At 41.8% G+C, this 23,845-nt stretch overlaps 1 protein-coding gene across 1 annotated transcript in view; it reads right to left on the reverse strand.

Annotated features, from left to right (window-relative positions):
* RPIA (ribose 5-phosphate isomerase A) overlaps positions 1-23,845 on the reverse strand; it is a 37,702-nt gene continuing 13,857 nt past the window's right edge. The window contains exons 2-9 of the mRNA XM_060187358.1: positions 22,485-22,545; positions 19,441-19,496; positions 12,557-12,616; positions 10,728-10,792; positions 9,964-10,032; positions 8,662-8,803; positions 5,987-6,086; positions 1-926 (exon numbers count right to left, since the gene is read on the reverse strand). Coding sequence (XP_060043341.1) covers positions 829-926; positions 5,987-6,086; positions 8,662-8,803; positions 9,964-10,032; positions 10,728-10,792; positions 12,557-12,616; positions 19,441-19,496; positions 22,485-22,545 — 651 coding nt within the window. The 3' untranslated portion in view covers positions 1-828. The remainder of the gene's footprint in view (positions 927-5,986; positions 6,087-8,661; positions 8,804-9,963; positions 10,033-10,727; positions 10,793-12,556; positions 12,617-19,440; positions 19,497-22,484; positions 22,546-23,845) is intronic.

Here is a 23,845-nt window from a genome sequence, read left to right on the forward strand (position 1 = left end):
TCACGATGGCACCAAATTGTTTTATTTCAATCCTCAAACAATATAAAGAGGGGACAACTCCTGATGCCCAACTGTGCAGATGGAACACACAAAAGAACAGACAAAACAGCAAGGACAAAAAAGAAATCACTGAGAAGTGCATCACATTTCACAGAAGTGCTTTGGCAGTACTGGCAAGTATTTCTGGTCAATCACTTCCAACAACCGGGATCCAAATGAACTCCCATTATCTTAGTAGAAGAGCAATCACATTCCTCCTGACAGTTAATGATCCTGATTCCCTACATACAGCTCCACTCACCAGTTTTGTAAACCTCATCTGAAAAAAAATGTAACTAGATATTGTGATGTCAAGGAAGGTTAAAAACAAAACAGAGTACGGCAGAAAAGTATAACAAATCCTAATATTTCCAGTAAGGCATCAGGAAATCACTGCTGGCTGGGCCCTTCATTTCACCAATTTAAAGAAAAATTTCAATTTACATTTCTCAGCAAACTTAACTGTCAGAAGCTTAACCAGCAGACCCAAGTTAAAAAGTTTAAAAAGATAGTCTACCTTTTTTTTTCCTGGTAAATGTTTCATATAAAATAAGAAATCAAGTTTTACTTTATAAAATGAGTATTTTTAATAATAAAAATATATATGTTTATATTTCTCTCTTTAAAAAGACATTTAATAACAATACTTCATTAGACTGGGTTTAGCCCCCAGTACCCGCTACCACCAGCTGTCCACAGCACAGAGACATTAAGGCAAAGGCTCCGGGGAAGCATGTCCGCCTCGATGTGGGCTGGGGAATCAGGTGAATAGACTCAGCTCCTGCAGAGTTAACAGAAAGGCTTCTCCCTCATGTTCACTGAGCCATCCTGCATCCCAAAGTAGACTCTCTCAGCCATGTTGATGAACAGGCCTGTGTCCACCACGCCTGCAAGATGAAGAACAGAAAGAAACATTAACATTCCTCTTGCCTAGGCAGAAAAAGAATCAAGGTTAAGTGGTCCGGGAGGTGGTGCAGTGGCTAAAGCATTAGATTCTCAAGCATGAAGTCCTGAGTTCAATCCCCAGCAGCACATGTAACAGAGTGATGCCTGGTTCTTTCTCTCTCTCCCCTTCTATCTTTCTCATTAATTAATAAATATTTTTTTAAAAAATAACAAGGCTAGAAAAAATAACTATTTGTGTGTGTGGTGTGTACACATTTATGCAATGTTCCTGACCTAAGAGAATTTTAAACCAGGTTCCAAAAAGGTGTAAAAGAGAAAAGTGACAGAAGTCTAAGGTCTTAGAATGATCATAAAGCAACCTCTCCCCCAGTGACTACTGAATACTGGAAGTCAACTAATTCACCCTGCTCCCATCCCCAAATAGTGGAAGGGCAGAGGTGTTTGGTTCAGTGTGAAAGCAGGGCAAAGAAATTCACTGGCTCTGACCTTTTTACAGAGCCTCTCTGTTCTGGCTGTGACTCAGTGTAACATTCAAGGGAGAGATCAGTCATATAGGTGCCCGTGGGCTACCCTAAGTGTCCTCATATACACAAGTGTCTATGGAACAAGACAGAGATACACAGGAAACAGCTTCTTCTTGCCCAGTCTTGCTCCAGCAGGAATTACTATAGTAGATCACATCAGGTAAAGAAATGAGGAACATACCACACTGATGATCCTGGTAGCACTGAACTATTTTTTTTCCATATGTAGCTCCTCTCTTTTTTTCAACTTCACTATAAGACCCTGGTAAAACTGAACTTCCTTAGTGAAGCCTCCTACTGATGTGGAAAGCAAAGTATGGGGAAAATTTCCTCTCAAAAGATCTCTCAATGTCTCACCAAGAAAGTTGGAGGGTAACAGCACTACCTAGTGGACACTCCAGGAAATTCACCTAATAGAGGGGCAGGATCACCGACCACCTACAGCTATTTCCTATGTGCCATGGTTTCTTTCAAATGTCAACTGGGGCAAATTCTCATACTTTATAGTGACCTCAGTGACAGTTCTCCATCCTGCCTTCATGTCTTTCACAACATAGAGAACACTAAAAAAATTTAAAAATATGAATAATTTAACTCAATAGATTGTCAATAGAAGACTAAAATAGTAAGGCTGGGAGAAATAGCTTGCTGTATGAGCTATTTATACTAAATTTTTTATCTCAAATAACATGGATAACTTAGAATCTAGTACATTTAACTAACAGTGAAGATAATATCTGTTCCTTCTGGAGACATATTCATTCAAAATGCATATTCTGTGTGCTAAGTACTCATTTATCTCAAGAATCCTAAGGTAGGTACTAGAATTAGCTTCTACAGAGGCTATTGAAGACATATAGTATAATATAGATATAGACATAGAGAAAAAGGAAGGGCGGGGACAGATAGCATAATGGTTATGCAAAGAGACTCTCACGCCTGAGCCTCCAAGCCCCAGGTTCAATCCCCACACCATAAGCCAGAGCTGTGCAGTGCTCTGGTGTTTCTGTCTTTCTCTCTCTGCATCTCTCTCAAAAATAAAATAAAACACTTTTAAAAATTTAAAAGGGGGGGAGAACAGATTAGTATTCTTACACAGGCTTTCTGCCCCAGAATTCTCTCAACCACTATAATCTGCTACGCTGATCTTACCTGGCCCACTAGCAAATTATGACTTATCTGATGTCATGGAATATCCTCAGCAGAATCTTGTCTCTCAAAATCATTAAGACTGGTGATAACACTCACATCTGTCTCTTCCTTCTCACCCCCCCCCCACCTCTGGCCTAGATTCATAATTTACTTTAAAAAAAAAAGATTGGGAGTCAGGTGGTAGTGCAGCAGGTTAAGTGCAGTGGCGCAGAGCGCAAGGACCAGCGTAAGGATCCCAGTTCGAGCCCCCAGATCCCCACCTGCAGGGGAGTCGCTTCACAAGCGGTGAAGCAGGTCTGCAGGTGTCTCTCTCTCCCCCTCTGTCTTCCCCTCCTCTCTCCATTTCTCTGTCCTATCCAACAACAATGACATCAGTAACAACAACAATAAGTACAACAATAAAACAAGGGCAATAAAAGGGAATAAATAAATATGTTTTTAAAAGATTTTATTCATTTATTAATGAGAAAGATATGACAGAGAGAAAGAACCAGACATCACTCTAGTACATATGCTGCCAGGGACTGAACCCAGGACCTCCCGCTTGAAAGTCCAATACTTATCCACTGTACCTCTCCACAGCCAACCCAGCCTTCCTTCACCCAAAGCCCCAGATCATCACTCCTTAGTCTACCATAAGAATTATATTAAGGGGCAGAGGGTAGATAGCATAATGGTTATGCAAACAGACTTTCATGCCTGAGGCTCCAAAGTCCCAGGTTCAATCCCCCACACCATCATAAGCCAGAACTGAACAGTGCTCTGGTAAAAAAAAAAAAAAAAAAAAAAAAAAAAAAAGATTATATTAAGACTGCCCATTACTCCAAATGTTCATAAACCCTCCTAGCATTGGTTTTTGAGGAAATAAAAGCCAGTAATGCAGAATGTAGAAACAGACCTAAGTGCTCCAAAGAGAGCTTCTAATTGTGGCAGTATTGCCATTGGATAAATCTTTTAACCTTCCTCAATCTGTGCCCCTCCCCACTGACAACCTAATCAAAACTGGAAGTCAAATGAAACTCCTTTATGTTACTATTTATTTATTTATACAGTAGATTTTATCTATATATGAGAGAGAACCAGAACATGACTCTGGCATATGCTGTGATGCAGTTCAAACTCAGGACCTTACACCTGCATCTCCTGTGCTCTGCCACTGCACTACTTCCTGGACAGGACACACAAGCAATCCTAAATACTTACTGCAGTGTCTACATTACACTATACTAAAGGCACAGATCAAAGGCCACCTCTCCAAAGGCACACCCTACACTCCTCAAAGTAAGGCCCCCTGAGCACTCTAGGCTTTTGGTATTTCTCTAGCATAATTTAGCACATTCTATCTTATCTGCAAACGTCTCTAGTACAGTTTTCCCTCAAGTTGAGACCTGTTCTTCTGGAGGACAGACTCCACACTCAACAGAATATTCCATATAACATGGCACAGCAGCTTCTCTATGGTACATAGCTAATAGCTATGGATAAATTAAATAATTTTCCCACTGAAGAAAGCCCACAAGGGACTCATGAACCTCAAAAAGAAACAAGTAGGTGCATCAAAAAAATGGAGAGAACTAACTAACTAATCGCTTCTCTAAAGTCATACAGATTGCTGGTGGGTTCATGAAAAATATCCTTATCACCTAGTATCAGGGAAATAGAAATCACAGCTACGGCAAGCAGTCACTTCATACCTGTGAAAATGACCTTAGGCATAAAGGACAAGCAACATCCGCGTGCTTGCTAGAATACAAAGAAAAAGGAATTCTCCTAACACTGCTGGCAGGAATACAAGAAAAGAAGAAAGCTTGTCTTCTGCAACAACATGGATAGAAGGGATTTGTGTTATCACAAAGTCAAGAATAAGAAAGGAAAATACTGGATGGCTTCACTCATATGTAGGATATAAGTAAACAAATTAAAAAGAATAGAGAAAGGCAGACCAAACCAAACCGTTGGATTCTAAATGCAAAACTGAGGTAAGAGTGGAGGAATCGAAAGAGGTCCAACTGACAGTCATAGGCATGGTGTGGTAACATACATCTGAAGAGGCATGAAGTTATATTCCTAAAACACTTACAGTGTTTTAAACTAATCATACTTCAATTTAAAAAATAATGGTGAGGGAGATACCATAGTGGTTATGCAGAGAAAAATCTCATGCCTGAGGTTCCCTAGTTACAGGTTCAGTCCCCTAAACCACCATTAGCCAGAGCTAAGCAAGTGCTCTGGTTGGAAAAGAAAAAAAAAAAAAAAAGCCTTTTTAAGTCAGTTTAAAAAAAATAAGAGGGAGTCGGGCTGCAGTGCAGCGGGCTAAGCGCAGGTGGCGCAAAGCACAAGGACCGGCATAAGGATCCCGATTCGAACCCCGGCTCCCCACCTGCAGGGGAGTCGCTTCACAGGCGGTGAAGCAGGTCTGCAGGTGTCTGTCTTTCTCTCCTCCTCTCTGTCTTCCCCTCCCTCTCTCCATTTCTCTCTGTCCTATCCAACAACGACAACTACAATAATAACTACAACAATAAAACAACAAGGGCAACAAAAGGGAATAAATAAATAAAATAAATATAAAAAAATAAGAAGAAAACTCACAAAAAAGAGACTAAAGTCCAGATCCTATAAGAAAATACACTATCTACTCCCCATAAACAACCTTGATCCATACTCCTCGTGAGAGGAGAAGTGATAAAATCAAGGTAAGAGGGCTCTGAACACCAGCTCCATCAGCACCCAGAGAGAGAGAAGGAAAAGGAGAGGGACATATGGAGGTAGCTACAATGTTATGAGTGCCTCAGAGGGGAAGAGAGGATTGAATCAGAAAAAGAAGGGGCAACTATGTATAAATGTGGACAGATAGTTGTAGAGAAGATGGTTGGCCCATGTCTACAACTTTAGGGGAACTGTTGTGGATTGCAGTGGGGAGAGTGAAGATTCAGAACTCTGGTGGTGGGAATGGTGTAGATTCAAACCCCTATCTACATGTAATTCTGTAATAAACAAACAAACAAAATACACTATGATACTCCAAATTTCAAACAACAAAGCTGACAGGAAATTGTGACTATTTCTGGAGTAAAGGCAAGGGTGTGAAGTTGAAACCCCTAATATATTATATAAAAGCAATAAGACTAAAGGTTTTTTTTAAATGGTTGTTGTCCAGAACACCATTTTCAGTTCTGACTTGGGTTATACAGAGCATTGAACCTGGAACCTTGGAGCCTCAGGCATGAAAGTCTTTTTACATAACTATTATGCTACGCCCAAGCCCTTGAATTAAGTCTTTAGAAACTCACACCCAGTGTGTCTCCTGTGGCCAAACATAGGGGATAAAGAGCATGGATGTGCTCAGTATATAATGTTCATATTACCTGGGATCATTTTGATGGTTGTGTTTACTTCATTCCATTTGTGCACCCGGTCAAACTTCCAATCCAGGATAAAATTCCCATTATCTGTCACCACAGGACCCTAGAAGGCAGCCATATTTATACACTGAATGAAGATACAGATACAAATAGGCAGGGAGGGGCAAGAAAGTGGAAGAGATAACCAAAATATGTGTCTAACCTATTCCAAACTGCCCCACTAGCTACAGGAAGGAAGCACCATGAAACATATTCCAAAGCAATAAAGGAGTTTTGGAATCAGGGTTTGAGTTCTGTCACTACGCAGGTAAAGATCTCAGAAGAGCCATTAAATTCTTTGAGCCTGAAGATTGACTAACTACAAAAGGAGATAATACGCACTCCAGAAATGATTGGAATATTGTTGTTTCTTTTATTTTTACTAAGAAAAAGAGAGATAAAGAAAGCTCAACTCTGGATTATGGTGGTGCTAGAGACTTGAATGTAGGACCTCAGAACTGTAGACCATGAACATCTTTTTCATAATCATCATGCTGTCTCCATAGCTCCCCAAAAGGATTTTAAATATAAACCACATAGGTAAACATCTACCAGACTCGGCACTCACATTAAAGGCTGTAATTTTTAAATCAATTTTTCATTTTATAAAACATTTTAAAATGTATATTATTCATTCCATGAGATAGAGACAGGAAGAGAAACTAGAACAGCATCTGTCATATGGGATGCCAGCAATCAAACCTGGGATACTTCATGCTTGTAAGTTCAAAGCTCTACCAATTCCTGAGCCACTCAGTCTATCTTAACCATTATTTGAATGAAAAACTCCAGCGATAGAACAAGGTACCAACATGGCACAATATTCTCACAGCTTCACATGACAATGACTATTTTATAGAACGTTACCCCAATAAAAAAAATACTTTTTACATACCACAATAATACAATGCCATCACCCAGAAATTCCTGTGGGGGTGGTTATTAATTAACCCAGAATTCTTCAATAGCTTTGGGCACAAGAAAATGTTTGGGATCACAAATGTTGACAGAACACCTCAACCAAAGGCAAGGACTTTGTAGTCTCAATCCTTCAGACTGGATGGAAAGGGGCTCAGGTAGGAGCTCCATGAAGGTGGGGTGGTAGGGCTCTTTTCTAGAGGAACTCCAGCTGTGACAGAGAACTTCCAGCCATCTCTTTCTGGCCTTTCAGCAAAAATCAGAGAAAGCGCAAGCACAGGACTATGAGTTTAACTTAGTCTTCCACTTGTTCATTTACTTAAGTGCAAAAGAAACAAAAAGCTCTGTGTCACCCACTTAAGCAGCCAGGAAAGGGAGCCGGGCAGTGGAACATCACATTAAGTGCACATAGTACTATGTGCAAGGACCTGTGTTCAAGGCCCTCCCCACCGCCTGCTCCCCACCTGCTGTGGGGACACTTGACAAGTGGTGAAACAGATTTGCAGGTATCCATCTTTCTCCCTCTTTGCCCTATCAGGGGGAGAAAAAAAAAAAGTCCGGAGAAACATTAAGACTAACTAGCTGTAGCATATTCCTGAGGATAGGTTAACATTCCAAGAAATTCCACTAACACATTTAACATAGGAAAGTGAAAAAAGGAGAAAAATGAAAAACTGTATATACTATGAAAACTGGAAAACTTCCTATCTCGGGGGCTTCCCAAAGCCTGTGTTTAGCACCTGTTAATCAAGGTGCTTCAGGCCTCACTAAAAAGATCAGATTACCGGAGGCATGTCAGGTCCAGGGGGACAGAAAGGTAAAACCCTCCCATTTGTACAGAGGATGTATACTGCATTAAGCAAAGACTTTAACTACATGAGTCTGAATACAGAAATAAAGACAGCGCTCTCAAAGTAGAATATAAAGTGATTGTGGTCCAGGAGGTGCCACAGTGGATAAAGCATTAGACTCTCAAGCACAAGGTCCTGAGGTCAGTCCCCAGCAGCACATGTACCAGAGTGACATCCAGTGTTTTCTCTCTCTCCTCCTTTCTCATTAGTAAATAAAATCTTTAAAAAAGAAAAAAAGAAGAAAATGATTAAAATAAATAAAAGCAAGGAGTCGGGCGGTAGCACAGCGGGTTAAGCACAGGTAGTGCCAAGCGCAAGGACCAGGTAAGGATGGTAAGGATCCCGGTTCGAGCCCCTGGCTCCCCACCTGCAGGGGAGTCGCTTCACAAGCGGTGAAGCAGGTTTGCAGGTGTCTATCTTTCTCTCCCCCTGTCTTCCCCTCCTCTCTCCATTTCTCTCTGTCCTATCAACAACAATAATAACTACAACAATAAAAAAAAAAAAAAACAAGGGCAACAAAAGGGAATAAACATTATGCAAAATAAAATAAGAAACATTCAAAATAAGATAACAAAATAAATAAATAAGTAAACAAATAAATAAAAGCTGTGTAGTCTAGAAGTAGACAACCATTTAGAAGTAGAAAGGCAGACACCACACTAGACACCCTAGGTCCCCTCCAGTATTTGGGATCACAGATGTTCACAGGACACTTCGATCAAAGGCAAAGACTTTGCAGTCTCAACCCTTCAAAACTGGGATGAAGATGTGGGAGCTCAGGTAGGAGCTTCATGAACTAAGATGGTGGGGCTCTTGTCTGGATGAACCCCAGCTGTGACAGAGAACCTCCAGCCATCTCTGACCACTTACTGCCTTGTTGATGGCCATTCGAAGTTCAACCACACCCCCAAACTTCTGAGTGACAGCTCGGCTCACTGGGACATAAGCCATTGGGATGACCTCAATGGGGATCCCCTTGTGCCATTGATCACCAAGGTTCTTTGAGTCTTTCCTGGAAAGAAGAGGCCAACAATACAATAAATGTAAAGAAGCGCAAAAGTATGGATAAGCACCAACTTCGGGAACAGAACTAAGTCCATGCGCTGAGAGAGCAAACAGGGACAAGTACGCATTGTTTGAGTCCTTGCACCAAATGGGAGGTACACGAGCTCTCTCAACAGAGAAAGCTCCAGGACTGTGATGTTTCTCCCTCTCTCCATCTCTCTATCTGAATGAAAAAGTGGACCAGAGAAGTGAAATTATGCAAACTGCATATGTTGAGGCCCTGTTAAACACACACACACACACACACACACACACACACACACACACACACACACACACACGAGAAGTTGGTCTGAGAGCAGTGGCATCATGTATCATAAGCCCCTGACCCATAACATTTATTTTTCTATGACTGGTTTATGGGTATACAGCATTTACTATGTTCTTTGTATAGTTGCATATTTCATACATAAATACATTTTTTTTACTAACATACTCAGCACAAATGGCACCTGTTAAACTCATTGAGAAAGAATCTGAAAGCCTGGTCAGACACTGTGTGGCAAGCCCTAACTCCAAGGGAAGCAGGATGTGCTGAGTCACTTCCTATAGGCAGGGCTTATGAGACTGTGTACTGTTAACAAAGGTAATGGGCTGTTTCCTCCTCCTCATGAGGACAGGAAGCCGCAGTGTTCACTCCCATGAAAGCACAGCATAAGCCCTCCTAGAAGGTGCCCCCAAGTTCTAACCATCAGTCTTAAAAAAGGGACCAGGCAGTGGCACACTCCGCTGAGTGCATACATTACTATGTACAATGACCCAGGCTCGAGCTCCCACCTGCAGAGGTGAGTACTTCACAAGCTACCAGTGAAGCAGGTCTGCAGGTGTTTATCTTTCTCTTTTCCTTTCTATACACCCCCCCCTCAATTTCTCTCTATCCTATCAAATAAAATAGGAAAAAGGAAAAAGAGAAAAGGAAAAAATAGCCATCAGGAGTGGTGGGTTTGTAGTGCAGGCACCAAGCTCAAGCAATAATCCTGGTGGCAAAATAATAATAATAATAATAATAATAATAGTTGATTTCTACTTCCTTCTCTATAAAATGGGGTGGAGCCTGGGATACAATCAACATCCCTAGTGGACAGTTCAGAACACATGATGTTATACCTGAAATCAGCAATCACGATGAATCGACTAGCATAACCAGCCACAATCTTCTCCTGGGTCAGGCAGCCTCTGGTGATGAGAAACAAATGAACACAGGAATAAGTCAAAGCTTAATCTGTGAATTCAAGTCAGACATAAGCCCAAAGTCATTTAATTCTGGCACTGAAAGATAAATTTAATCCTTGAAAGACTATCCACAAGGATATGTTGTGCAATGGATTAAACACACACACACACACACACCCCATGTTAGAAGCTCAAATCACTAAAAGTGGCTGTATTTGCAGAAGGAGCACTTAAGTTAAGTAAGGGAAGTAAGTATGGTTAAATGAGGTCAAAGACAGGAACTACATTAGTGTCCTACAAGGAAAGAAGACTAGAAAGGGTCAAAGATGTAGTTCGGTGGTAGAAGACATGCAAGACCTGGGTTCAATCCATGGCACCCACCCCCAAAAGAAACCTGAAAGCTTACTTGCTCTCTCTCCCCACCTTGTGAAGGCACAGTGAAAAGCCAGTCATCTGCAAACCAAGAAGCCACCCTATTGCCACCTTGCTCTTAAACTTCTAGACTCCAGCACTGTGAGAAATAGAATTTCTTTGTTTAGGCCATCCAATCTATGTTAATTTATTATAGCTGCCGGAGCTGCCAGAGACAAGTCACTTGTGTATCTAATATGGAAACATTAGCCTGTGTCTTTGTTTGCTAAGTGAGGAAGTAAATGGTCAATACACTTTAGCAAGTAAGTCTATCCCATAACACTCACCCACCACCCTTGATAAGATTCAGATCAGCATCTACTTCATCAGCACCATCGATGGCGAGGTCAATCTATATTGGAGAAAAGAAAAGGTACAAAAGTCACTTAAGAGTGTTTGAGAGGAGGCTCTGTGTTAAAGGTGAACATGTAAGAAAGCAGCCAACCTGAAGCGACCCTACCAACTGAGGCACAGTTGTTCCTGAGCCTCTGAGGTCACTTCCACTGGGGTCCCAAATTTGAGACCCGGGAACCACACTTCGGTTCAACTTTAACCCACAACATCAAAATGCTTTTTCTCAGTGATTGGATTTCAGTGGGGAAGCTAGTTATTCAGAGCATGAAATCTTACCATGAGAGGAGCTAGGCAGTGAGTGGTACACCTAAGTCAAGTGTATATATTACCATGTGCTTGGAACCAGGTTCAAGTCCCTGGTTCCCACCTGCAGGGGGAAGCTTCACAAGTGGTGAAGCAATGCTGCAGGTGTCTTTCTTTCTCCCTCTCATGTTCACTTCTCTCAGTTTCTCTCTGTCTCTATCCTAAATAAACATTAAAGAAGGGGGAGGACATGAAGGAGGATGAAATGAGGAAGGTGGGGGGGGGTGTCTTAGGATAAGTGCCATCACCTCCAAGTACAGAAACAGATATTAAAATTCATGCATAAAATTCCACTTGGGTTGGAGGCAGAGCATTCAAAAAAAATGGTGGAGAAAATAAAGGCTGAGAAGTGATCTGGGAGGTGGCACAGTGGATAAAGCATTGGACTCTCAAGCATGAGGTCCTGAGTTCAATCCCCAGCAGCACATGCACCAGAGTGATACCTGGTTCTCTCTTCTTTCCCTTCCTCTTTCCTATCTTTCTCATTAATAAATAAACAAATAAAATCTTTAAAAAAAAAAAAAGGCTGAGAAACACTGACTCACATGTTTTTTTCTATACTGATGCAGCAGAAGAACAGACAAGAATGATATATAAAGTTAACACATATTGATGTGCCCAGCACTGGAATTGTCTGAGATGCCTTCACTATGGTCCCACCAGACCACATGTCTGGGTTTGCTCCATCTATAAATGAAGTCAAGTCACACAAATGGGTCTATTCTCTTTTCAAAGTCAAAGCTATATGTTTCTCACTTGTGGTACTCTGCATAAACAAACAATGTGCGACTCTCAAGTGGTTGTTTTGTTTTGTTTTAACATTAGTATTTAAAAAAAAAAAACTCGGGACAAATTCAGCTTAAGTTGCAGATAGAAGCTATTTGGCTAGCTAAAGTGTAAAGCCTACAAAGTTTTGCTTTCATTAATTTACAGAAGTGTCCATTGTCTGGATTTATAGTCTCCAGCATTCCTCCTCTACCCTACACCAATACTGGGGCATGGTCAGGCCAGGGCAACATTTTCCATCTGTAATTTAAGCCTACCTTCAGCTCAAACCACTCTGTTCATAGCACAATGGCTGATTCAGCCTATGTTCTGGCTCTGTTCACAGAAATCTCCCAAAGAGCCCTCCTCATGATTCTAACCAAATTCTCTAAGACCAATTGTACCATAGTAACATGACTACTGGGTCCCCATTAAGCCTCGGTTTCCAGTCTATTTATTTTACCAGAGCACTGCTCAGCTGTGGCTTATGGTGATGGAGGTGGTATAGGCAACTGAACCTGGGTTCCTAAAGCCTCAGGCATAACCATTAAGCTGTCACCCCCACTCTCCAGTCTACTTTTAAAGCTGGAGTAGCCATTCCTAGCCTGTCCCAGACTCAACAAATTAGTCAGGCCCTCTGAACAGCTGGCAGGTGTAACAAAGACAAAGATTTTTAACAGCCTGGCTCTCTTACCTCTGGGTGTCGGTCCAAGTCACTAAGAGTTAAGCCATGCTGCAGGATGAGCTGACGGGCCTGCAGGGGATAGGAAGAGCACACACGGTCACTTACTATGAGCACATGGAAAGATTCTCAGACTTCTTTCGGATTTAAGTGTCAGACTTAAATACTAACAGAGGCTCCCTCCCAACTTGGCCCAACAAGAACATCCAGGCAGTGGGGCACCAGGTAGAGTACTCATGTCACCATGCACAAGAACTCAGGTTCACTCTCTAGCTGTAGGGGAGGAAGTTTCATAAGAGGTGAAAAAGTACTGCAGATCTCTTCCTCTCTCCCTCTCAATTTCTTTATCAAGAAAAATAGAGAAAAGAAAAAATAGCGAGTGGAAACAGTCAATTCATTTTAGAAGGAAAGCAGCAAATAGTAGAGCTGGAACTTGGTTTTAGTATCAGTAAAGATAACCTGGATAGTGCAGCTCTGTCTCATGGTAGTGCGGGATGCTGAACCTGGGACTTTAGATCCTATGGCATGAGTCTCTTTGCATAGCCATTATGCGGTCTACCCCTACTCATCTCTTCTCCACCTATTCCCACCCCACAAAATCATCCCACGACACAAACCTCAGTGATGAGCCCAAGAGTTCTCTAAGTGTGTGTGTGGGGGGGCCACTTGGTTCTGTTGCCACATTAAGAGCTTCTTCTGGGGATGAATATAGGATGATCTCACTCTCAGGCAGAAGTTGAAAAACAAGATCAGAAGAAAAAAAAAACCAAGTAGAACCTGAAATGGAATTGGCGTATATCACCAAAGTAAAAGACTCTGGGGTGGGAAAAATAAATTAATTAAATAAATAAATATTTTTTTTAACTTGGAAAAAAAAAAAAAGAGCTTCTTCTGGGCTAGGTGGTGATGTACCTGGTTAAGTGCAAGTTAAAGTGCACAAGGACCCGGGTTCAAGACCCCAGCCCCCACCTGCAGGTGGTGAAGCAATGCTGCTGGTGCCTCTGTCTCTCTCCTCTATTACCTCCTTCCCTCTCAATTTCTGTTTATCCAATAAATAAAAATTTAAAAAACTAAAGTTTTTTTAAAAAAAAGCTCTCACAGTAATAATGTAGTGGACTCTTTAACCTTCAGTTAGTACAGTCTTCAAAAAATTTTTTTCTTTTGGGCAGAGGTAGATAGCATAATGGCTATGCAAAGAGACTCTCGTGCCTGAGGCTCCGAAGTCCCAGGTTCCAGCCCCTGCACAACCCTAAACCAGAGCTGAGCAATGCTCTGGTTAAAATATATATATTCTGTGGTCATGAGAAGAACATTCCAAGCTGTCCCAATATCAGGACCGATCTTCCTCAGGTGTAGCATAGAGTATGCTGTCCAGCCTCCCTTTGGAGGATGGAACATTCTCTACTGTTCTTGATCCAAGCTGAGGGTAATGGGGGCCCACAAAGGGGTCTATTTTGTTGTTCCTGATAGAGATGACGGGTAACAATGGAGAGAGGGATTTATTCGAGGTCTAGGCCCATCATGTCTGTTTAGGAACCTCAGGACTCCCTGATAGTGACTAAAGAATCTTAGTTAAAGTATGCCAGTCTCTTAGAACGTTCCTACTCAGAACCACAGAATATTGAGCTCATGGGAGCCGGGCGGTGGCACAGCGGGTTAAGTGTACATAGTGCAAAGCGGAAGGGCTGGCTTAAGGATCCCAGTTAGACCCCAGCTCCCTCCCTACCTGCAGGGGGTCGCTTCACTGGTGGTGAAGTAAGTCTGCAGGTGTCTTTCTCGCTCTCTCGATTTCTCTCTGTCCTATCCAACAACACCACCAATAACTATATAAACAACAAGGGCAACAAAAGGGAAAAAATGGCCTCCAGGAGCAGTGGATTTGTAGTACAGGCACCGAGCCCCAGCAATAACCATGGAGGCAAATATATATATATATGCTCATATCTATAGGGATGCAGAGGTCACATAGGCTCCTAAGCTGAATATGGACTCCAGACCACATCAAATCAATGGGGTTTAAAAATCAACAATATTTATACACTTTTCCCATATTTGGGAGCTACTCTCTTCCCTGGTCCAGCTTTCTGGTCCTTTTTTTTTAATTTCTTTATTGGGGGATTGATATTTTACATTCAACAGTAAATGCAATAGCTAAATACAATACATGCATAAAATTTCTCAGTTTTCCACATAACAATACAACCCCCACTAGGTCCTCTGCCATCCTTCTTGGACCTGTACTCTCCCCTTCACCCACCCCAGTCTTTTACTTTGGTGCAATACACCAACTCCAGTTCAGGTTCTACTTGTGTCTTTTTCTCCTCTCCACTTTTTGTTTTTAATTGGGGAATTAATGTTTTACATTCAACAGTAAGTACAATAGTTTGTACATGCATAACACATGCCAATTTTCCATATAACAATACAACCCCTACTAGGTCCTCTGAATCCTTCTTGGTCTGGTCCTTTTTCCAACCATGACATCTCCCTAGACAATAATTTGGATCTACCTGCATATCAGATTTCAGGCTCAGGGAAAAAAAAAAAAAACTAGTATAGCCACAGGCTCTTTAGAATATAACTAAAATATGCCTACTAGCTATCTACAAAATGGAGGACCTCCCCCCCCCCCCAAACTCTTCATCTGCACTATTCCTGCCTTTAGGTTCATGATTAGTCAACAATATATTTGGCTTTGTATGTTAACTCTCTTTTCAACCACCAGGTTCCAGATGCTAGCATGATGACGACCAGACTTCCCTGGATAGACAACCCCACTAATGTGTCCTAGAGCTCCGATTCCCCAAAGCCCCGCCCCACTAGGGAAAGAGAGAGGCAGGCTGGGAGTATGGATCCACTGTCAATGCCCATGTTCAGTGGGGAAGTAATTACAGAAGCCAGACCTTCAGCCTTCTGCATCCCACAATGACCTTGGGCCCATACTCCCAGAGGGTTAAAGAATAGGAAAGCTATCAGGGGAGGGAATGGGATACAGAGTTCTGGTGGTAGGAACTGTGTGGAATTGTACCCCTCTTGTCCTATGGTTTTGTCAGTGTTTCCTTTTTATAAATAAAAATAAAATAAAATAATAAAATATAACAGAAAAAAAAACCCACCAAAAAGATCCTAATTGTTTTTTTCTTTTTAATTTCCCCTTTGAAAAACTCGTTTAACAGGGTTAGGCAGTGGCACATTTGATACAGCAGCCATGGTACAATGCTCAAGAACCCACCCGGGTTCAAGCCCCTGGTCCCCACCTGTAGGGGTGAATCTTCATAAGAGGTGACACAGAGCTGCAGGTATCTTTCTCTTGTCCTCTCTATCTCCCCTTCCCCTCTTGATTTCTCTGTCTCTGTACAGTAAATATAAATAAAAATATTTAAAAGAAAAACTTGTTTAAAGGGAAAAGCTACAAAATGGTCCAAATTTCTACATCTTTAACTGCTTTAAAATATAGAACATAAAAATATTTTTATTTCCTTGCAGTCATTTCAGGTGAATGCATCTGGTTAAACTTAGATCAAAACAAGCTAGAGCTTGAGGGGGAGAGAGGACAGTTAACTCTGAATAAGTAAATTTTTAAAAGCCCTGTGAACTGTAACTTACTCCTCTACCAATTAAATGGAATTGGCTAGTATCTCTGCCTGGGTATAGTTTATTAATCGCCACCATAAAACCCAGATAGCTTGGGTAAGTAGACACTATCTTAAAAACACAGGTTCAAACTACCAGTCAGAGATAGAAATTGAACACCTGGATTTTGCTTAGCTCTTTCCAAAAATCTTGAGAACAATAATAAAAATGTTCTTAAAAGCATTAATCTAAAATAGGGGGAAAAAGGAACAGAATTTTAAAAACTGGGTCACTAGTGAATAATGATTAATAGAACTGAGAACAAAAGGGGACTGAGGGAAGAGATGGTTATACAAAAAGACTTTCTTTCATGCCTGAGGCAACAAATGTCCCAGGTTCAATCCCCAGCATAAGTGAGAGCCAGCAGTGCTCTGATAAAAAAGTTAAATTAAATAACACCTAGTCAATACTGGAGAAAGGTAAACAGCAACCAAATAAATAGCACAAAACTTCCTCCAAAACATTCAGGACTCAGTAGCACAATGAACAGTGGGAATAAAAAAAAAAAGGGAAGGCTGGCAGGGGGTCGGGCTGTAGCACAGCAGGTTAAACACACGTGGCATGAAGCACAAGGACACGAGTAAGCATCCCGGTTCCAGCCCCGGGATCCCCACCTGCAGGGGGGTCACTTCACAGGTGCTGAAGCAGGTCTGCAGGTGTCTGTCTTTCTCTCCCCCTCTCTGTCTTCCTCTCCTCTCTCCATTTCTCTCTGCCCTATCCAACAACGACAACATCAATAACAATAATAATGACTACAACAACAATAAAAAACAAGGGCAACAAAAGGGAAAGTAAATATTTTTTTAAAAAAAAAGGAGGGAAGGCTGATTAGAAGGTTATTTAGTCAAGAGCCTGTTATATTTCCATATCCTGTCCACTACTTCCAAATCAGTATTTGTTTATTCTCAGAAGATCAAATAGCAGGTGTTAGAACTGGGCCTCTAGGTGTGGTTGGAGACTAGAATACTCTACCAGTCAGTTTCTGCTACATTATAAATTATCTCAAAACTCAAAAGCTTAATAGAAAGATAGCAACAGGCTGGGAGGGAGCCAGGTGGTGGCGCACAACTCTGGGTTTACAAGTGGTGAAACAGAGCTGCAGGTGTTTCCCTCTCTATCACTACCTTCCCTCTAGATTTCTGTCTCTAGCCAATAAATAAAAGATAATTTAAAAAATAATAAAAAACAAAAAAACATGATGGGAGTATGGATCGACCTGCCAATGCCCATGTTCAGCAGAGAATCAATTACAGAAGCCAGACCTTCCACCTTCTGTACCCCATAATGATCCTGGGTCCATACTCCCAGAGGGATAAAGAAGAGGAAATCTTCCAATGGAGGGATAGGATGTGGAACTCTGGTGGTAGGAACTATGTGAACGGCTGAACGGCTCTTAGCCTACGGTCTTGTTGATCATTATTAATTCAATAAAATAAATAATTATTTTTTAAAAAAGAAAAGTTGAAAAAAAAGAAAAAAGTTAATAGATAATTTACTAATTCTTGTGATTCTGTGGACTGAATGGTCTCTGGCTGTAGCCTGGGCTTCTTCATATGGTAGCAGGACAGATTCAGCAGCAAGAGGGGCCATGCTTAATGCAAAAGCATTTTTTTAACATTTATTTATTTACTCCCTTTTGTTGCCCTTGTTTTATTGTTGTAGTTATTATTGTTGTTGTCATTGATGCCATTGTTGTTGGATAGGACAGAGAGAGAATGAGAGAGAGAGGAGGGGAAGACAGAGGGGGAGAGAAAGATTGACACCTGCAGACTTGCTTTACCGCCTGTGAAGCGACTCCCCTGCAGGTGGGAAGCTGGGTCCTTACGCCAGTCTTTGTGCTTCACGGCACGTGCACTTAACCCGCTGCACTATGCCCGCTACGCCCGACTCCCACAAAAGCATTTTTCAATCCCTGGCTGGCATATCCTGTGGCTATATCATATCCTGTGGTCATATCCAATGGGTAAACAAGTTTCACAATTAAGCCCAGAATCAGAAATGTACTCTAATGCTGTAAATTACTTTTTTCCTACCCACCACAGAAGACAGGGAAATTATAGGCACATCGATATCCAGAATAACGACAAATGCCTTCTAGTTTTCCTTACCTATGTGGCTTCCAGAACACAGGAAGCCAAGCATGTCCCTTCTAAAGACAGCACTGGGCAGTCTTCCCTGGGAAATCTGACCAGCCAGAGGAAAGGCAAATGACCTAATTTCACAAATTGTCACAAAATAAGGTCTGGCTAGATTAGGATTAAAGTGAAGGCCACCTCTACTCTTATCCTGACTGCTAGTTTCTTTTTTATTTATTTTTATTGCCTCCAGGGTTGTCGCTGGGCTTGGTGCCTGCACTATGAATCCACTGCTCCAAATGCTATTTTTTCCCTTTCATTGCCCTTGTTATTGCTGTCATTGTTGTTGGGTAGGACAAAGAAATCGAGAGGGGAGGGGAAGACAGAGAGGGGAGAAAAAGATAAATAAGACACCTGCAGACCTGCTTCACCACTTGTGAAGCGACCTCCTGCATGTAAGGAGCCAGGGGCTCGAACTGGGATCCTTACACCGGTCCATCAGTTCCTTAGACCACCTGTTTTCAAAGTGAGCAAAGAACTAGGAGCACCAGAATAAGGAATGAAGGAAAAAGCCAAAACAGTCTAACAGCATTTTGACTGGATTGTTTATTACGTGACTTTGCTAAAACTGAAATTATATGCTAAAAGGGGCAAATTTTACCACATTTAAATTATATTTCCGTTAAAAAAAAAAACTTAAGAAAGCAGATAATTAAGAAATCCTAAAAAAACAAATTATCATTAACACATAAGAAATATAAAAATATATAAATCCATAAAATAAGAAAACAAACTTTCAGAAAGTTATCTTTTATTTTTATTTATTTTCCCTTTTGTTGCCTTTTTCATTGTTGTAGTTATTATTGTTGTTGATGTTGTTGGGTAGGACAGAGAGAAATGGAGAGAGATGGGGAAGACAGAGAGGGGGAGAGAAAGACTGCTTCTTCACTGCCTGTGAAGTGACTCCCCTACAGGTGGGGAGCCGGGGGCTCGAACTGTCATCCTCACACTGGTCCTTGTGCTTCACGCCACGTGCACTTAACCCACTGCACTCCGTAAAGTTATCTTAAACTCCTCTCCTGCTCCTGGCTCTTGCCTAAAATAACTCGGATACCACACTCCCATGTCCTCAAAGACCCCGAACACTCAATGGCAACTGCCAAAATACATAATGGAAGCAAGACATACCTGGAATGAAGTCGGAATACAGACCAGGTTCAGATTCTCTTGCTTTACTCTTTCAGCTGTGGAGACAAAAGCCATGTTAGTAGTTTCTCATCTACTTCACCCTAGTTTTCTGCTGGTATGCATGTTTGCTCAAATATAACTGAAAAGTAAAGGTCCAGCCCTGTGGCTGCTGTTCATTCTGTGTACCCACCTTGGTACAAAGCTAGTGAACACAAGGTAGAGACAGATACCTGAATGCCTAAGGAGATTAAACACTGAATGGGGTGTGGGGGTGTTAGATAAGCATAATGGTTATGCAAAGAGACTCTCATGCCTGAAGCTCCAAAGTCCCAAATTAAATCCCCCCATCACCATAAACTAGAGTTGAACAGTGCTCTAGCAAAAAAATATATATATACATATATATATATATATATATATATATATATATATATATATATATATATATATATAACACTGAACACATAAGTATATCAATATTTGCTATTACTACTAGTATGTGTCTGGCAATAGTCAAGGAACTTGATACATATTAACTCTTTTAGTTTTTCTTAACTTCTTTTTTAATTTGCTTTCCCCCCCCTTTTGTTGTCCTTGTTCTTTTTTAATTGTTGTAGTTACTATTGTTGTTGTTATTGATGTTATTGTTGGATAGGAGAGAGAGAAATGGAGAGAGATGGGGAAGACAGAGAGGGGGAGACAAAGATAGACACCTGCAGACCTGCTTCACCGCCTGTGAAGTGACTCCTCTGCAGGTAGGGAGCCAGGGGCTCAAACCCAGATCCTCATGGCAGTCCTTGTGCTTAGCGCCAGGTGCACTTAACCCGCTGCGCTAGGACCGACCACCCCTTTTTTTTTTACCAGAGCACTGCTCAGCTCTGGCTTATGGTGGTATGCGGATTGGACCTAGACCTTGGAGCCTCAGGCATGAAGAGTCTCTTTGTAAAACCATTATGCTATCTATCCCAACTTTTTTAGTTCTAATAACTCAAAGCTGAGGCATAAAAAAAAAATTTTTTAATACGTATGTATGTATACACGGCCTAGGAAGTGGAGTGGTTGGCTAGAATGTTGGACTTATAAGCATGGGGTTCTGGGTTCAATATCCAGTATCACATGTGCCAAAGTGATGCTGTTTTGTTCCTCTCGGTTAAAACTTTTCTTAAAATGTAAAATAGCTAGGCAGTAAAACAGCTAATATGATATGATCCCAGACCACCTAACATCACTTTTTAAATTTTTCCTCCTGGGTTACTGCTGGGGCTCGGTGCCTGCACCATAAAGCCATTGCTCCTGGAGGCTATTTTTTTTCCTTTTTGTTGCCCTTATTGTTTTATCATTGTTGTGGTTATTATTATTGTTGCTACTGATGTCATTATTGTTGGATAGGACAGAGAGAAATTGAGAAAGGGGGGGGAGAAAGAGGGGTAGAGAAAGACAGACACCTGCAGACCTGCTTCACCATTTGTGAAGCAACTCCCCTGCGGGTGGGGAGCCAGGGGCTTGAACCGGGATCCATGTGCAGGTTCTTCCACGTCATGCCATGTGCACTTAATCCGCTGCACTACCGCCCAATCCCTCTAGCATCACATTCTTGACTACTTCCCTATGTGATCATTTATAAAGAAAGGCTGGAAGCTGACTTTTATATAAAAAAAAAGTCATGGGCGGGAGTCGGGCGGTAATGCAGTGGGTTAAGTGCCCGTGGTGCAAAGCCCAAGGACCAGCATGAGGATCCTCATTTGAGCCTCTGGCTCCCCTGCGAAGTCGTTTCACAGGCAGTTAAGCAGATCTACAGGTGTCTATCTTTCTCTCCCCCTCCTCTCTCCATTTCTCTCTCTCCTATCCAACAACAATGACATCAATAACAACAACAACTACAACAATAAAACAACAAGGGCAACAAAAGGGAATAAATTTTTTTTTTAAGTCATGGAGCCAGGTGGTGGTACACCTGGTTAAGCACACATTACAGTGCACAGTGACCTGGATTCAAGCCCCTGGTTCCCACCTGCAGAAGGAAAGTTTCTGCAGGAAAGAAGTGGTAAAGCAGGGCTACAGGTGTCTCTCTGTCTCTCTCCCTCTCCTCTCTCAATTTCTGGTGTCTCTATCCAATAAAAATAAAGATGATTAAAACAAATTAAAGCCATTTGTAGACCTCATAGGGTGGCTGCTAAAGGGGGCTTATTTATTCATTTGGGTTTGGATTTTTTAGGAAAACTTGACTTTTTTTTAAGCCTTGGAGAAAAAGATGTCTTATGGCATACCTTTTTAATTACTGGCTATGAGTGTTGGGAATTTTAGATGTCGCTATTAAGAATCCCAAGGTACTTATGTTATCCTGAAATTCTCTGGATTACAGTGGTATGGTTGAGAGGTGTGCAAACTTAAGGCCCCTTTTAGGCCTATGAGAAGGCTCCAAAAGACATCATGCCAGCTATACAACCACTCCTTAAAGACAAAAGGTTGCTGGACTTTGTCTCCAGAATGCTACCCCTTGGCACTAAGAAGAGATCAGCATTCAGGCAAGGCCCTCCTCTGGCTTTGTTCTTACAATTAACAACAGGGCAGTAAAACCTGTTGAGCAACCACAGGGGTGGATAATTCCTGAGACTTTGCTAAGCACAGAGACAGCCTAGTCAGAATGAAGTCAGCATTTCTACCAGCCATCAAGGCAGGCAACTATCTCCACTCCAGAGTCAGGGAAAGGGCAGCTCTGTACTGAGCTAGACTGCTGGAGGAACCCATAGGCTTGAGAAACCACACACACACTTCCACCACCGTAGATGATCACTAGATTTCTGCAAAGCTTCTCTCCATAAACTCAGCACAACAGCAAGCCCTAAAGTCAGCTCAAGAGGGTCAAAAAGCTTCTCTTGGAGAAGCGCAGAAGCATTCATTCATTGATGGAGGTAGGCTGCCCATCTCCCTGCCCCTCCCCAGTACAAGGGTCCAGATGGGCAAGTGCCAAACCTGTGCCCACCAGTGCCCTACTCTCCACCCCATCACCCCCCAAAAAAATCCAGAACAGTCCAAGGACATACCAATTCGTTGCACAGCATGAACAATTGTAGAACCACTTCCAATTCCCAGCACTTGGTTATCCTGTTAAAATACAAAGGGGGAGCGGGGACCCAAAACTTACTAATACTTTACTCACCCATCATCCCACTTCCTAGAGCTATAAAATTATGAATAGCAACTTACCAACACAGATGCAAGGTAGTTTATACATGTACTTTTCTTGTTTGGGGCAGGGGGTGGGGGTGGGGTTGCCAGAACACTGCTCAGCTCAGTTTATGGTGGTGTGGGGGACTGGAACTGGAGCCTGGAGCAATCTGTTTGCATAACCTTTATGCTATATCCCCCACCCTACATGTATATTTTTCAATGTCAAGTTACTTACAGTCACACCCTAAATGACAAACAAGATGTGCCCATTTTCAAAAACAGTCACTGACCTCAAAGTTATACTTGATTCTAGTGCCCACTGTAATTTACCAGCACAGCCTTCCTTTCACCCCTTACACTACCATCACCATTTCCTTTTACTAAAAAGAGAAACTGAGACATTTTAAAAATATTAAAGAGTATGTGAGCTAAGGGAAAATGAGTCAAACAATAACCACTTGAAACTGATGGGAGCTGGGCGGTAGTGCAGCGGGTTAAGCACACATGACATAAAGCGCAAGGGCCGGCATAAGGATCCGGGTTCGAGCCCCAACTTCCCACCGGCAGGGGATTGCTTCGCAAGTGGTGAAGCAAGTCTACAGGTGTCTATCTTTCCTCCTCTGTCCTGTCCAACAACAACAATAGCTATGACAATAATAACAACTACAACAACAAGGGCAACAAAATGGGAAAAATGGCTACAGTAGTGGATTCACAGTGCAGGCACCAAGCTCCAGCAATAACCCTGGAGACAAAAGAAAAGAAACTGAGGCAATAAGAGTGATACGGTTAAGAGTGACCTCGAAAAGATATGGCATGACCCCAAAAGGATAGAATATTGTCCCAAAAGGACAGTACGATCAGATATGACATTAGCAGGAGGAGCTACCCTGAAAACAGTGATACATTAGACAAAATTGCTCTAGTTGTAAAGGAACACTTAATGTTTACTGAATTTTGGGGAGGGGGTAGGACATTAGGATTCCAGTCCTTCAAAATAATAGTATTTTTTAAACAAAAAATTGAAGTTTTTTTTATTAAATTTATTTCATGAAGGGAGTCGGGTTGTAGTACAGCGGGTTAAGCGCAGGTGGCGCAAAGCACAAGGACCGGCATAAGGATCCCTGTTCGAACCCCGGCTCCCCACCTGCAGGGGAGTCGCTTCACAGGTGGTGAAGCAGGTCTGCAGGTGTCTATCTTTCTCTCCTCCTCTCTGTCTTCCCCTCCTCTCTCC

Source organism: Erinaceus europaeus, chromosome 3, assembly GCF_950295315.1.
Source record: "Erinaceus europaeus chromosome 3, mEriEur2.1, whole genome shotgun sequence".
Taxonomy (NCBI): Eukaryota; Metazoa; Chordata; class Mammalia; order Eulipotyphla; family Erinaceidae; genus Erinaceus; species Erinaceus europaeus.